At 32.6% G+C, this 13,757-nt stretch overlaps 1 protein-coding gene across 1 annotated transcript in view; it reads right to left on the bottom strand.

Annotated features, from left to right (window-relative positions):
• Positions 1-13,757, bottom strand: part of LOC149080192 (uncharacterized) — a 60,466-nt gene that overhangs the window by 19,459 nt on the left and 27,250 nt on the right. The window contains exons 5-8 of the mRNA XM_089239235.1: positions 13,369-13,467; positions 11,796-11,997; positions 8,250-8,411; positions 1,961-2,041 (exon numbers count right to left, since the gene is read on the bottom strand). Of these exons, the coding sequence (XP_089095361.1) occupies positions 1,961-2,041; positions 8,250-8,411; positions 11,796-11,997; positions 13,369-13,467 (544 nt within the window). The remainder of the gene's footprint in view (positions 1-1,960; positions 2,042-8,249; positions 8,412-11,795; positions 11,998-13,368; positions 13,468-13,757) is intronic.

The following is a 13,757-nucleotide window of genomic DNA, read 5'->3' as shown; positions in this document are numbered from 1 at the left end:
GGAATGAAAGTGGTCCCCCTCTGAACGCAATTTCTGGCTACGGGCCTGCAACACCAATCTCTCAGATCACTTGTTTGCATCTAAATGGATGTGGGGGGGGGGGCTTTCTAATGATAATTAATACTGAGACAGTTTGAAAATTTCAAAAAGAGCAATTCTTTTGAAGTTTTCAATGCTCAGAATATCCAAGTTTCATGGATTATGGTCTCTGAAGTTCACTAATAAACTTAAAAATATGTTAAAATAGACATTTATGGCACGAAAATGTCAAAAAAGGCAGTTCTACCAAAAAAGTTTGAAATTAGGCAAAAAAAGGCATTTATGGCACTTTGCCTGAACTTCCGGGCTCTACATATCACAAAGGGTCTATCTTTTTCACACTTATTTTAATATTTATAGTAAAATATGTGTAGTGCACACATTGTGTACAGGCTAAACTGACAATAAAAGTCATTAAATTAAAGTGATATTTTTCTGCGTGATTTCTTTCATATTTATAAAACTCATGAACTTGGAAAGGGGTAGGAGCCTCATGGGAGGCTTTACCATTACTCATCAGCTATCTGGAACAAGATCCATGAAATTCTGAAAAGATGTTCAGTTGTGTGTGTATGGTTTGTTACAATTTTCAAGTTGTGACATAACGGGCCACGTCTCTGCTTCGTCTGTCATCTTATAAAACTTTAAAGTTCAGAAATAGCCTTCACTCACCTTAAGCAATGGCTCAGCTCGTAATGTGGCTGTAACCAGCAACAGCATGTAAACAGAAAAAATCATTGACGCAATGACATACCTTTCTTATATAGAGGAAAAAACCATGGCAGTCACGGCACAACTGGTCTGGCAGCCGAAAGAGCCCACCAATCATAAGCTTTGGTTTTGGGTGATGTCATAAGAAAATAGAGGGAACGATCTCTGGCACCATGGTCAAGGTCGTCAGGACTACCTCACAACCTCACACAGGAATAGTAATGATCCTGTTGTTAGGATCCGCTCCATTATCAATGGAGTTGTTAACAGAAAACTGGAATAAAAAACAAAACACTGCAAAAGTATGGGTGTCTACAGCCACCCACACCGTAACACAATTACAACTAGATAGCAAATTTCCTTACAAAGTTCACACATGTTGTACTCGGGGACAGCTGGAGACAAAATCTCTACCTGAGCGGGACCTATTTTCGTTTTAATCGCTTCGTTTTGATGTGTTCAAAGGAACAGCTATATTTTATGTCACAACATATCACGTCAATTTTTTGTTACCTTGGATTTGGCTCCCCTCTTAGAGCAGGCAGAAATTATTTTCCCATTTTTTTGCCTTTTTACCTAAGACTTGACACCCCTCCCAGAGAGTGGGCACAAATAAGTTTTCCTAAATTTTTTTATTGTGTTTCCACTTCGGATATGACGAACCTCTAAAGAAATTACAGAAATCATTTTCTGTGTTTCAGTGTCCCTTATCATTTGGCACCCTGTGCAATTGCACCAATCGCACTGCCTCAAGACCGCCCCTAAATATATTCTATCTATAACAATAACTCCTATATAATGATATGTTTCTTTGGTCCCTTGAGTATCGCTATATAGATGTTTCATTGTATTATGAAAATAAAATTATATACAAGTTCTATCATGTCCAAAATCAGAATTTGTAGCACAAATATTTTTAATCAGCATCTAATCTATACCTACAGTATGTTTTCTGCTTTTAAAAAATCATGAATACATTACCTCAGACATTAATCGTAATACTATACTCTTATCGTAATACTATATTTCTCAGCTACCTTGTTGGGCATTTTGCCTGTTGTGGCGTTGTATTTGTATTATAATGATCAAAACATGTAACTTGTTCTCTAACATTCCATAACTAAAAAAAGCAAAATAATCATAGCATAATTCTTAACAGTAATATAGTAAAAATAAATTTTTTAAAAGCACAATGATTTTGTCATCCTACTAGGCGCTATTTGTTCCTCTTCATCTTCAACAAGTAATCTTTGATCAAGAGCAGTAAGAGTTTCATCATCCAACCCAAGGTCTGATAGCAAAAAAACAGAAGGAAAAAAAAAACAACATTTAAATATTTCAACTTTTTCTTAATCAAATCCTTAATGTGAAAATTTATTTGAAAAAATCAGAACAAATTAAGCTTTATGAAATATCAGAGGAATAATATCAATAGCATATACAATACAATATAACTGGGACCAAAGATCAGTTGTGACTTATAGAAAATCTAATTAAACAAGGAAGATTGAAACATGTGCAAAATTTAATATGCACTTACAAATTATTGTACATACACATACTGTGTTAACACAATTAGATAACTTAGAGCATCAAGCAAAGAATGGGATTTTTAAGGTTGGTTTTTTTTACTGTTGTATAGAGAAAGGAGGGTTGGTTAAGAGAGGTTCTACTGTAGTCAACTAACAAAAAAAAAAAATAAATAAATAACTGAAAGGATGGAAGGTGAATTGACTTACTAAAATTGTAAACATTTTGGAATTTTTATATATTGGAAATCTGATACAAATAAACAACTGTGTCTGATACCATTTAACTGTAGCTAAGAGAATTTTCACCACTATTTTCAAGTTTAGCACTCAAAATTCTATAAAGAGCTATTTGCATTTTTGTAAAAATTTCATTGCTAAACAGTGTAATTTGAAAGTTAATTCATATTACAGCAGTATTGATGTATTTTCAGTTAGAAGATCATGCATGTGTGCATAACTGAAACACATAATACATAAGAAAAAGGCATAACTTCCATCAAAATGCTGTAGTAACAAACAAATCATCTACCAGCATACAAAAGCAGTTTTTGCACCAATAAATTTTTTCCAAGCAGAGTATTTATGGCTTTGTATTTGACATTCTTGAATAGTGAAACCAATATGAAATAGAGTGTCAACAGCCCAAAATAACTTTCTGTTTTAGGCAGGTTTCCATTTTATTGAAATGCTGTATGAAAGTAATAATCATCGGCAGACTATACTTTGATTCAGTTTGAGACAGGTCTCTGTCTCATTAAATCGCCATCTTAGACAGGTTCTACTATGTAATGATTGAAGCCCACATTATATGCATTAAAAAAAGTGGTAAAATATACTGTATAAATATGCACTAAAAATACCAAATTGTGTATTAAAAATCCAACATATGCACTAACAAAATGCCAAATTGCATATTAAAAATTCAAAATACGCAACAAAATCCTCAAAAAGTCGTTAAAAATTCCAAAATATGTACTAAAACGGAGAAAATATGCATTAAAAAACAAGTAATTACGTAGAAAAACTAACATGTTTTTAAAATGCATATTTTTTATTTCTTAAATTGGATAAGTGAGACAGGGTACTGTTGACTTTATACAATGATGTGATATTGAAGTTCAGGTGACAGCAAGTGATTGGAAGGAAGTATGACATGGTTGGTTCTAACGCCATTACCAAGTGTAGAGAAAGTCAATTTTTAATCTTAAAATTACTTTTCTGTTGTCTTCTCCACAATTAGAGAAGAAACATCAAAGTCTACTGCCATAGATCATGCTAATAGCGATCCCTAAGATGGAGATGTACACCCTAGTAGGTCTGGCGCTCTACATCAACTGATTCCCAGTCATTTACAAAAAAAAAAAAAAAAAAAATATTCTCATGCAAGTAACATATTTTATTCAGGAATTTCTAGTTACTAGTAGTTGCTCACTAATAGGAAAAAAAATTGCTTTAAAGAGAAATGAAACATACATGCAAACTAGTAACAAAACAAATAACATCAAAAGTGGCCATTTTTTTTCACCTGAGATTTAACATTGGACATAATTAAAAAATGGCAAGTAAATAAAGCCCTTAGCCTTCAGCTATGACCCATTGTTGCTGAGAGTTGTTACGGCCAGGGTCGGATCTCGAATTCTACAAATTATGTGACCGCAGAAGGCAGCAACTGAAAGGGGCAGATTTTTTTATCACCAAAATATCATTCACTTACACTTGAAAAATGTCTAGATTCTGCCCTGGTTATGGCTGTACTTCAGCTCACTACATTCATCAAATTATTATTTAAAATACCAAATTTTCCGTTTTTATGAAAGTAATTCTACCACATAATTATAATATTTTGATAGCATTAGTAGTGCTATGCTAACGATAAAATTTTCTAAGATGAAGATTTATTGGGAAATACAGGTGCATCAGTTGGTGACTCTAGTAGTGGTGTCCATTGCAATTTATTATTTCCTCATACAGAATTACCAGATTTGAAAACTGAGAAAGGAGGATGCCTACAAGCGCACCCTTAGTGATGTCCCTTTTTGGGCAATTCCACAAAAACAGGGAATTACAAGTGAATTTTTTTTTCAAAATTACAGTAAGGCCTTGATCTAATTATTTTCTACCTAGTTCAAAGTTTCTAAATTTGAATTTGGTAACATCTGTAGGCATTTATTTTATTTTTTATGGTCATTTCTTTTGAGAGCTTATGAAGTAATAGATTTTTGGCAGAAAAGTTCACTACTTCAAGGTAAGTATTTACTTATAACAATAATTTGTTACCAAAAATAAACAAGCAAACTTATATCTACAATGTCTATAGAACAAATAAAAATATTCAATTGACAACTCTTAACTATAATTATGTTCATATAGAAATGTCCTCTCCATTTGTTAATACAAGATTCATTGAAAGACTGGTCATAACTGGTGGAGATGAAGATTACAAGGAAGAAAATTCATCACTGCCCCCACGGGGACTTGAACCCCGGTCTCTCGCTTGCTGGACGAGTGCTCTACCATCCAAGCGATGGAAGCAGATAGAATATTTCAACTTTGGATCGTATATATATGTTGAAAGGCTCCGTACATGGACGGCAACAACAATCAACTAATAGCTTGTGAATGACGTAGACCACCAGATGGCTACATGCATATAGAAATCAAGCATGAGACTGAAGTTTGAGTCCCCATGGGGGCAGTGATGAATTTTCTTCCTTTTAATCTTCATCTCCACAAATAACCAGTCTTTCAATGAATTTTGTATAATTATGTTGCAGGAAAAGTTTAAATATCACTTTAAAATTTTGTAATGCGAGTCAGAAAAACATGGTTTTTAAATTTTCTTAAAAATTTCATGCCAGAAAAACCTTAATTTTTAACTTTTTCTTAAATATAGCATCAACTCCAATAACAAATGAATTTTTTTTAAATTCAAGTTGTACTTTTAGAAGTACAGAATTTTTTAATTTTGTAACGCGATTCATGTTTTATGACTCACGATGTATATCATTTTGAGTACATTTGTAAATCTTTCTTATAATTTCAATCATGTTTGTAAGATACTTAAGTTGGTTTACTTTTTCAATTGTAGGGATCAAAAGAATACATTGCATCAAGAGCAAAAATAGAAAACAAAGTTATTTATTAAAAAGTGACCAGCATGTGAGCATCCGCGTCATCCATTGATGAATTGGGAAACATTGAACTTGATGACTAAGTGGAGGTTGTATACGATGGATGATCTTTTGTACTCTGGAGAAGTAACAAATATTTTTGGAACTGATTTTGAGATGAATGTCATGGTACCAGCTGGCAAACAGTGAAAATGGCCTTTCTTCAATTTTTCATTCAGACGAAATAGTCTCTGATGCGTAAACTACCATCACCAAATGTTGTAAATACACATGGCATTATTCTTTTGCCTGATTTTTTTAAATGTATATATTCAGTTTTTTGTGCATATAATTTATATATATATATATATTTCACTTTTGCATTCATAGAAAATATATTTAGAGCAAGATTCTTCAATGGGAATATGTGATGAAGTTAAAATGTGATATAATGTAAATAAATTATTTATTTATGAAATTTCTGTTAAAAAATATTTTAGGGTGGTTATATTTATTTCTTAGGTAATACACGAGTTTAGAAAGTATTAGATGTACTTTGTAACTATTCTATTTTAGATTAGCAATTTTTTTTTGGTAATTACATTTTTTTCAACCAGTCATTACAAAAAACAATTAAAAAAACTGTGTTTATCTTTTGAATATGCATATAATTGGTTTTAATGATGTTGCACACTAAACCATACATGGAAAGATCATATAAGCTGAAATTAACTTTCAGTGTCCGAGAGTATTTATTCAATAATTTCAAAATTCCCAAATGTAACGTGAGCCACGATTAAAAAATGAATTAAATAATTAAATGAAATTAAAAACCCATTTTTTTACATGAAGTACATCTTAGTAATGTTAGACATTAACTTTAGCAGTTAATTTCTATAAATTCTTTATAGGAGAACAGAAATATTCAGGTTTATGTTATTTAAAAGTGACTTCTCTTTTTTTGTAATGTGAGTCAGTCTTAAAAATGGCTAAAACAGTGACTTATTTTCTTGAAAAGTTTAAAATTATGATACAAGTCACTCAAGAAGCTATATTTCTATTCACAAAAAAATTTTGTTCATTAATCTTAATAAGAGTTTTATTTACATTCATGTGGAATTGCCCTTCCCCAATTTTCACAGATGGCACCACTATCCTGACTAATAAAACTGGCCACAATACCAGTTTTTCCCAAGTGAAACAGAACCACAAAAAAAGCAAAAACATAAAATTTTGGGAATTTTAACAGCTTTGGTCAATGGAAAAAACTACAAAAACACTTATGTCAATGAAGAGATATATGTTTCAACATGGGAAAAATAATTCTGGGAACCTGAAAAGAAGGACAAAAGGGTGAATTTTCCAAAACATAGGAGGACACCTGAAATGACATAAAAAAAGGGGACATTTCCTCTTAAAGGAGGACATTGGGTAACCCTCTCATACAGTGATTTGTTTGTCTTAATTAAAAAAAAAAATCAAATCACCATGTTTGTTGTGTTTGTGTAAATTAAATCTAAAAAAGAAAAAATCCTGAAATTAATTAGCTTTATAAGGAGGATAAAATAAGATCATTTTAAACTCCTGACCTCTCTAGGTTCCTGGCTTGAGTAATGGATACTAGTGAAGGCTAGAAACATCTTTAAGTAATTGACTTATAATAATAAACACCACATCTAACTAGCCCTCATGTGCAGAAAATGACCATGGTGCGACAAAAATGATCAAATGATCTTATAAAACCACCTCTCTTTCATTTGGTATTTATCTTTTGTAAAGATGAGCATCAAACACTTTCCTACTGATCATTATTCATGTGTGGAGAAAAACACAATGTTATATAAATATTATGAGAGCAGTCAGTATTAATTTGAAAAATTGCAAAAATGTGACTGAGCTTTCGTAAAACTTTAAAAATATGCACTTATTCTCAAAATTATTTGATTTTATTGCATAAAATTTGGGCTTTAGTAATGATTATACAGGGTGTATGGAATTTTACTGGTGAACCATTGATCTTAGAGGCATACTTCCAATTAGAAAAAGTATCCAAATAACGTGTAGTACTCATATATGTCATTCATGTTGGAAATGGTTGTATAGTTATTAAAATAAAAATATTAACATTTTATACGGACACCCTGCCCTCAAAAACCCAATTACAAAGTTGTTGCCTTGTCTCTCCAGATGCCAAAAAAAATTCACATTGCTAAGTGCAATATTCAATGAGATATTCAAATTCAAAAAATGGAGGAAAGGTGGGAAAAAACAGCATTAAATGCAGGAAAACCATCCCAACTTTCCACTGTTTTTGAATTTGCATACCTCATTGAATATTGCACTTAGAAACATGGAATTTTTTTGTTGACACCGGGAAAGACAGGGCACCAACTCTCTAATTGGGTTTTTGGGCACAGGGTATCTATATAAAAAGTTAATTATTTTATTTTAATAACTATATAACTCTTTGCACCATGAATGACGTATGAGTGCCACACATTATTTGGATATTTTTTTAACTAAAAGTATGCTTCTGTGATCAATGTGGTTTGCCAGTAAAGTGCCATATGCCCTGTTACCTATGTATCCTGTATAATTGTTTCACCCCATCTCACCACGTGGTCCAAAACATTATTTAACTGCTCAATCATTTATGAGTGTCCACATGATATCGTAAACATTACACTTTTAATAAAAAATTATGTGACTTCTTAAAAAATTATATAATGCAGCTAGCAGAAAGATAATGATTCCTGAATAAATATTTTTCAAACTAATTTTTCCTTGACTAAAGAAATAATGATAATGAAAACAAAGATGAAATTTTTCGTGCAGTTAAAGGTTTAAACAGACACACCTTTTATGTTAACCTTATCACTTCTAGTCATAATAGCCTCATCATCTTCATTTTTTGTATCATCATTTGAGCTATCTTTTGTTGCTGTTCTCATGACTTTAAGTCTTTCATGCTGGTTGGACAGGAATTTATTAATTTTCTTTTCTGCAGCTGTTTTTTCTTCTGAAATATTTTATCATCCAGAAACAAATAAAAATGTATTGTAGTTCATAAAATGAAATAGTTTTATTTCATAAACAGTCAACATCCAGCTTGTGGACAGTTACTTTCCCAAATAAGAGATAAAAAAAGGCTTTTGCTTGTTTGGATAACAACAAGCTATCTCTTCTTCAAGGTATATTTTTCTGATTTTTCGTAAGAAATGATCCAAAATGATTTTGGCAATAAAAAGTATAACTTTAAGACAATTTTCATTGGAAAAATAAATGGTAGCAATTGATACCCAGAAAATTCTATTTTTAGGAATTGGGAAGAAGAGTTAAACTTTTTTCTCTATGGGCATGTTAGGACAAACTGAGCTTAGAAGAAATATGCAAACTTCACGACATATTCACGAAACATATTTTATGAAAACATATTTTACTGTTTTTTAAAAGAAAGCTATCTTAATAAAAATTGTGTATTAAATGTGAAAGCTTAATTTTAACAAGTGCATTTGTTTTTGAGCCAGTATGGCTGTAAAATTTACATATAACAAACATTTTTGGGACCCCCTTGCACTTTTTCTGGCTGAGTTGGGAAATTCTGAAACACACACACAATACATAAAGTAATTACAACACAACACATATACGAACATACACATACATGGTCCACTTCTGTTGTGCCTAAGAGATCAGTACGATCCATCTAAGGCAAACTATATAGAAAATCTACGTTGGTGGCAAACACACATATAGAGCAGAGTGAATAGCATAGCCTTAAACATGGCTTTCACTTGCCAATTCCCATTTCATTATAATTTTTAAATGGTTTTTGAATCTAATTATTTTTCATTTAAATACAGAAATTTTATGATATTGGTTATTTATATATTTGATGAGCTTTCTAAAAGAGTTTAAATCTTTATTATTTTTTAAATCACAGTTTAAGTTATGGTAGTTTCTGGGGGTGAGATAAGGAAACTGCTTTTGGAAAATGGTTTTCTTGGGTTTATTAATATGATAGGAAATTCCCTGTCTGTTTTCCAGGTTTGATCTAGTTCTAGAAATATAATTGGAAACATTTATATTTACATTGAAGAATTTGAACTTCTAGATACATGAAAAAATTGTTCAGCATTTTTTCTAATAGAATAGCATAGAATTCAGCTGCTGTCATAGTGAAAAGCGGACCTGCTCCAAATTTAGAGTTTCGTTCATTTGAAGGAAAATAAAAAACAAAAATTAATGGGTTTCATATATAGTGGAACTTTGGTTAACAAGTAAAAATTTTGAACAAATTTTGATTCAATTAATGAGCGATAGATAATTCGCATTACGAGCAAAAATTTTACGCTTTGTTTATTTATTTTCACATTATCTCAACTGAGCTGATAATTTATCGTTTTTGTCCACACACATGAGCTGTAAAATTCTCCCCTACAGTCTTCAGTCAGCATGCCAAACTCTAAAAATGAACACCTGTACACACAAACGTGATTATTTATGATATGATACTAGATGTAGCATTGTAACCATGTGTATGTGCGCTTGAAGGTTTGGGGTTAGCTCATGAACAGGAGCTACAATTTCTGAAGAGATTGTGTACTTGGGGAAGCTCGTGGGACTTGCTTACTCACCGAACATGGCCAGGCTTTGTCACTTGCACAATTTAAGCACATTGCCCCAGAGGGCATGGAAGTGTCTGAAAAATGTTATTCATTCCCTCAATTTACAAACACCATAAATATACACAGATAAGATACAAAAAATCAAGAACCTTTGTAAAATGATATGAATTATCATGACATGTGCAGAATTGACTAATAAAAAAATTAAGATAGTTTACAAAATAATTTTTTTTTGGGGGGGGGGGAGATGCTTGGGAGGGATGCCATTAAGAAACTCTTTCACAGTAATCAACGCGTAAGTCCACAGAACTTGTGCTAGTCAGAATCTGAGTCCTCAGCAAGAAGGATCTGTTGTTTTTCCCTTAGTCTGACTGATCGTCTAGGCTCTACTGGAATGGTGTTCTGAGTCCCTCCTCGTCTAGATCCAGTCCGATCATTCTTTGCTTTCTCCAGGTTATTTTCCAGAAACTTCACCAGTCTTATAAGTTTTGTGATGGAGTCCGGTCGCTTTAGGATGTTTAGCATCTATTCCTTCTCTAGTGATTCTGATGGAGCTAGGTAGTGAAATTCCTTTGCATGCTGGCAAGAAGTGGCATAATGTAGCTTGGTTCAGATCTCTCCCCAGCTGCAATGGTTGTTGGGGATTGATTTAAACCTTCTCAGGTTGGTGGAGAATGGGTCGTGACCTGTTACAAACATAATGACCTCTCTGGGCCGGTTGCTGTTTACAGTCTTGATCCGAGGAATTACCTTGTGGGTAGATCTGCCAGAGGCCTCTAGGCTGTTCCACTTAGCTTGGCAGTCGAGGAGCATCTCCCTCCAGAGTCTGGATTTTGCAGCCGATGCGGGGGGGGGGGGTTTATGTCATGAGTGGGGGGTTCCCATCTTTGATGGCTTCTTTTGCACAGCGATCAGCTTCTTCATTGCTCCACAGACCTTCATGAGCTTTGATCCAGGAGATCTTGATGTTGGGGTGCCTGAGGACTGGAGGTGCATGAGCCTGAAATTCAAGAACTAGTGGAGGATCTCCTCTGAGGAAGACAAAGAGAGAAATGAGGAGTCCCTCTCTTCAAATGAGATTAAGAGATGTGTAGAATGTGGGAATCTGTGCAAAACTTTATAGAAAAGAACCCTAAATAAACCTGTAGCAGTGCGAGCAATAAATTTCTCCAACGATAGTGCAATTTCCCATTTCCGAAATAACCAAAAAAAGACCCATTTCCGAAATAACCAAAAAAAAAAATAGGCAAAAGCAAGTGTCATATATAGGGTTACTTTTTAAAGTCACACAAAAAGAATACGTTTACAAACGGTGAGCGCAGTGCTTAATAAGTCGTCTTAAATGATAGTCTTCCTCTCTCTGGTCGTTTAGAGTTAGTTAATTTGTATAGATTATATTGTATGTGTTTATTATGGCATTATTATTTTTTAAATATTTTATGTATTATTTATTATATTATTATTGTGTTGCATTATTGAATGAATGACATTTATATTAGTCATTTTCATGGTAATGAATAATTGTGGAACAAATTATTCAAATTTCCATTATTTCCTATGGGGCAGTTTGATTCGAATAACGAGCAAATTGGCGGGACGAATTAAACTTGTTCATCAAAGTTCCACTGTACTTTCAATTACACAGTAGTATTAATATTATATAAATGAAAACCCAGTACACAGCAGTATAAAAGAAAAAACAAAAACTACACATGAACTTCATATTAAAACATAATCTAAAATGAATTTCTGTTCAATATTTGGCCAAAACTTACCATCCAGCTTTCTCAAATACATTGAATACTGTTTCTCATCTAATAAAGGGCTGCAAGTTATAACATGTGCTTTACTGGATGGATATGGTTTTAACTTCGGATGAGAACATATTCTTGAAGTATGAATTGTCATGATGTAACTACAAGTACCAGGTTCATCAACTCGAAAAATATAATCACCTGCATCTTCTTCACAAAAAAACTGAAAGAAAAAAAACCCCATAAAAACTTTTGGTCAAGTAGTACCCACTTACGAGAAGTATTGTTTTTATATATAATACAGTAACCCCTTGTTTTTCTTACTGATCACACAGATCTTTTGGGAGAACATAAAGTTTACGTTATATTACGTGTGTTAAGCTACGTAGAAAAATTGAAAAGCATGAGAAACTGATGACTTTATGCAAGTTCTAATGTTAATTAAATTTTTAACTATAATTCTAATAAAAAGCATGAAATATCTAAATACACAGTATAATAAAGTGGAAGGTAACAAGGAGGCGACTGTAACAATAGACAAAATTTGAACTAAAAAACAAAATGAGAGAGAATTTTGGAACGTTCACATTTTCCCATGCCAAAACTAGTAAAAACTATAGAATGAAACTTTGATATAACAATACTCTGTGGACAAAAATATATTGTAGAGGGATTATATCATTATATTGAGAGAATTATCATCAGGGGCCCCCAAATTTATGCTATCGTTGCCATCTCTTCTGAATTGGCACTGCTAATGTCATGTAGAATGCATTATGCAAAGAAATTCTAATTGATTAGTTGATGAATAAAATTCATTAAGTTGTTTCCCCCTGTAAAGTAGATTCCCTTCACAACACCTTTGTGTACTATACAGAAAGTAGCGTCACAGCAACTTCATGAATACTTTTAGAGGGTAAATAGTGCAAAATAAGTTATTAAGCACCTTCAAAAAAGCAAACACTAGTGGGTAATTTAAAAAATATACCAAAGTTGATTTTGAGTAAAATATTGAAAATATTGTTGTAATGGTTTTGATAAATACTGTAGGGAATTTGATACTTAAAAATATCGCTATATACAGGGATTTATTGTAGTAAAAGATATCGCTGTAGTGAGAGAGATTTAACATTACAATATAGGCAATTTTAAACAAGATTCGAAAAAAAAAAAAAAAATTGTTGTAGAGGGATTTATTGTTATATTGAGTATCGTTGTAGCAAGGTTTCACTGTATATGATTATTTTAGATCATAAATACATAAATATTTCAATAAAATAACTACTATACCCTTCCTATATGGAGGGTTTTGAAGCCAATCAGTATAAGTCGATTTTCTGAAAATGACTTTTGTGTTGCACAAGTGTCTCTTCATTTGTTAAACCTCTCAGTTGCCAAAGCATTTCAGTCGCTATCTTTATGTTGCAATAGCACAGATAGCATCACTTATACTGACCACGGAATAAAAATATTCTTTTATCTTAATTTTTAATGTTTATTGACTTACACGGCTCAACTACAATTGGCCTTTAAGTCCTCCATATGATGCAATGAAATAACATGAATTATAAGTTCATAAAAAATATATATGCACCCTGACTTCTGTACTTCGTGGTAGTCCAGTCAAATCACATCTTGTTCCATTTGAATATATCTGAGAATGATATCTTTGTTTGCTGCTCTGGAATTTATCCTTGGAGAAACAGAGTTTAAAATTTAATTGAAATCCCTAACAGCTCAAAAAATAAGTATCATAAGTATATAAAGCAGCATGATTCACATAATTCGAAATAGACTTGAAGGGCAGGGGGGGGGGCATAATGATATATATCAGTGGTCCCCAATTGGGGGTGCTTAAACCCCAGAGATTCACAGTCTTTTTACTGGGGGGGGGGGGAGTCCATGGAATAACAATACTGTAGGGAATTAGAAAAATATTGTCATAAACAGGTTATAATCGTAGACAGTTTGAGCATTTACACT

Source organism: Pholcus phalangioides, unplaced genomic scaffold, assembly GCF_987345545.1.
Source record: "Pholcus phalangioides strain wild (caught in Gottingen) unplaced genomic scaffold, Ppha-v1.0 ptg000011l_1, whole genome shotgun sequence".
NCBI classification, from domain to species: Eukaryota; Metazoa; Arthropoda; class Arachnida; order Araneae; family Pholcidae; genus Pholcus; species Pholcus phalangioides.
This window is presented reverse-complemented; position numbering and strand designations above follow the sequence as displayed.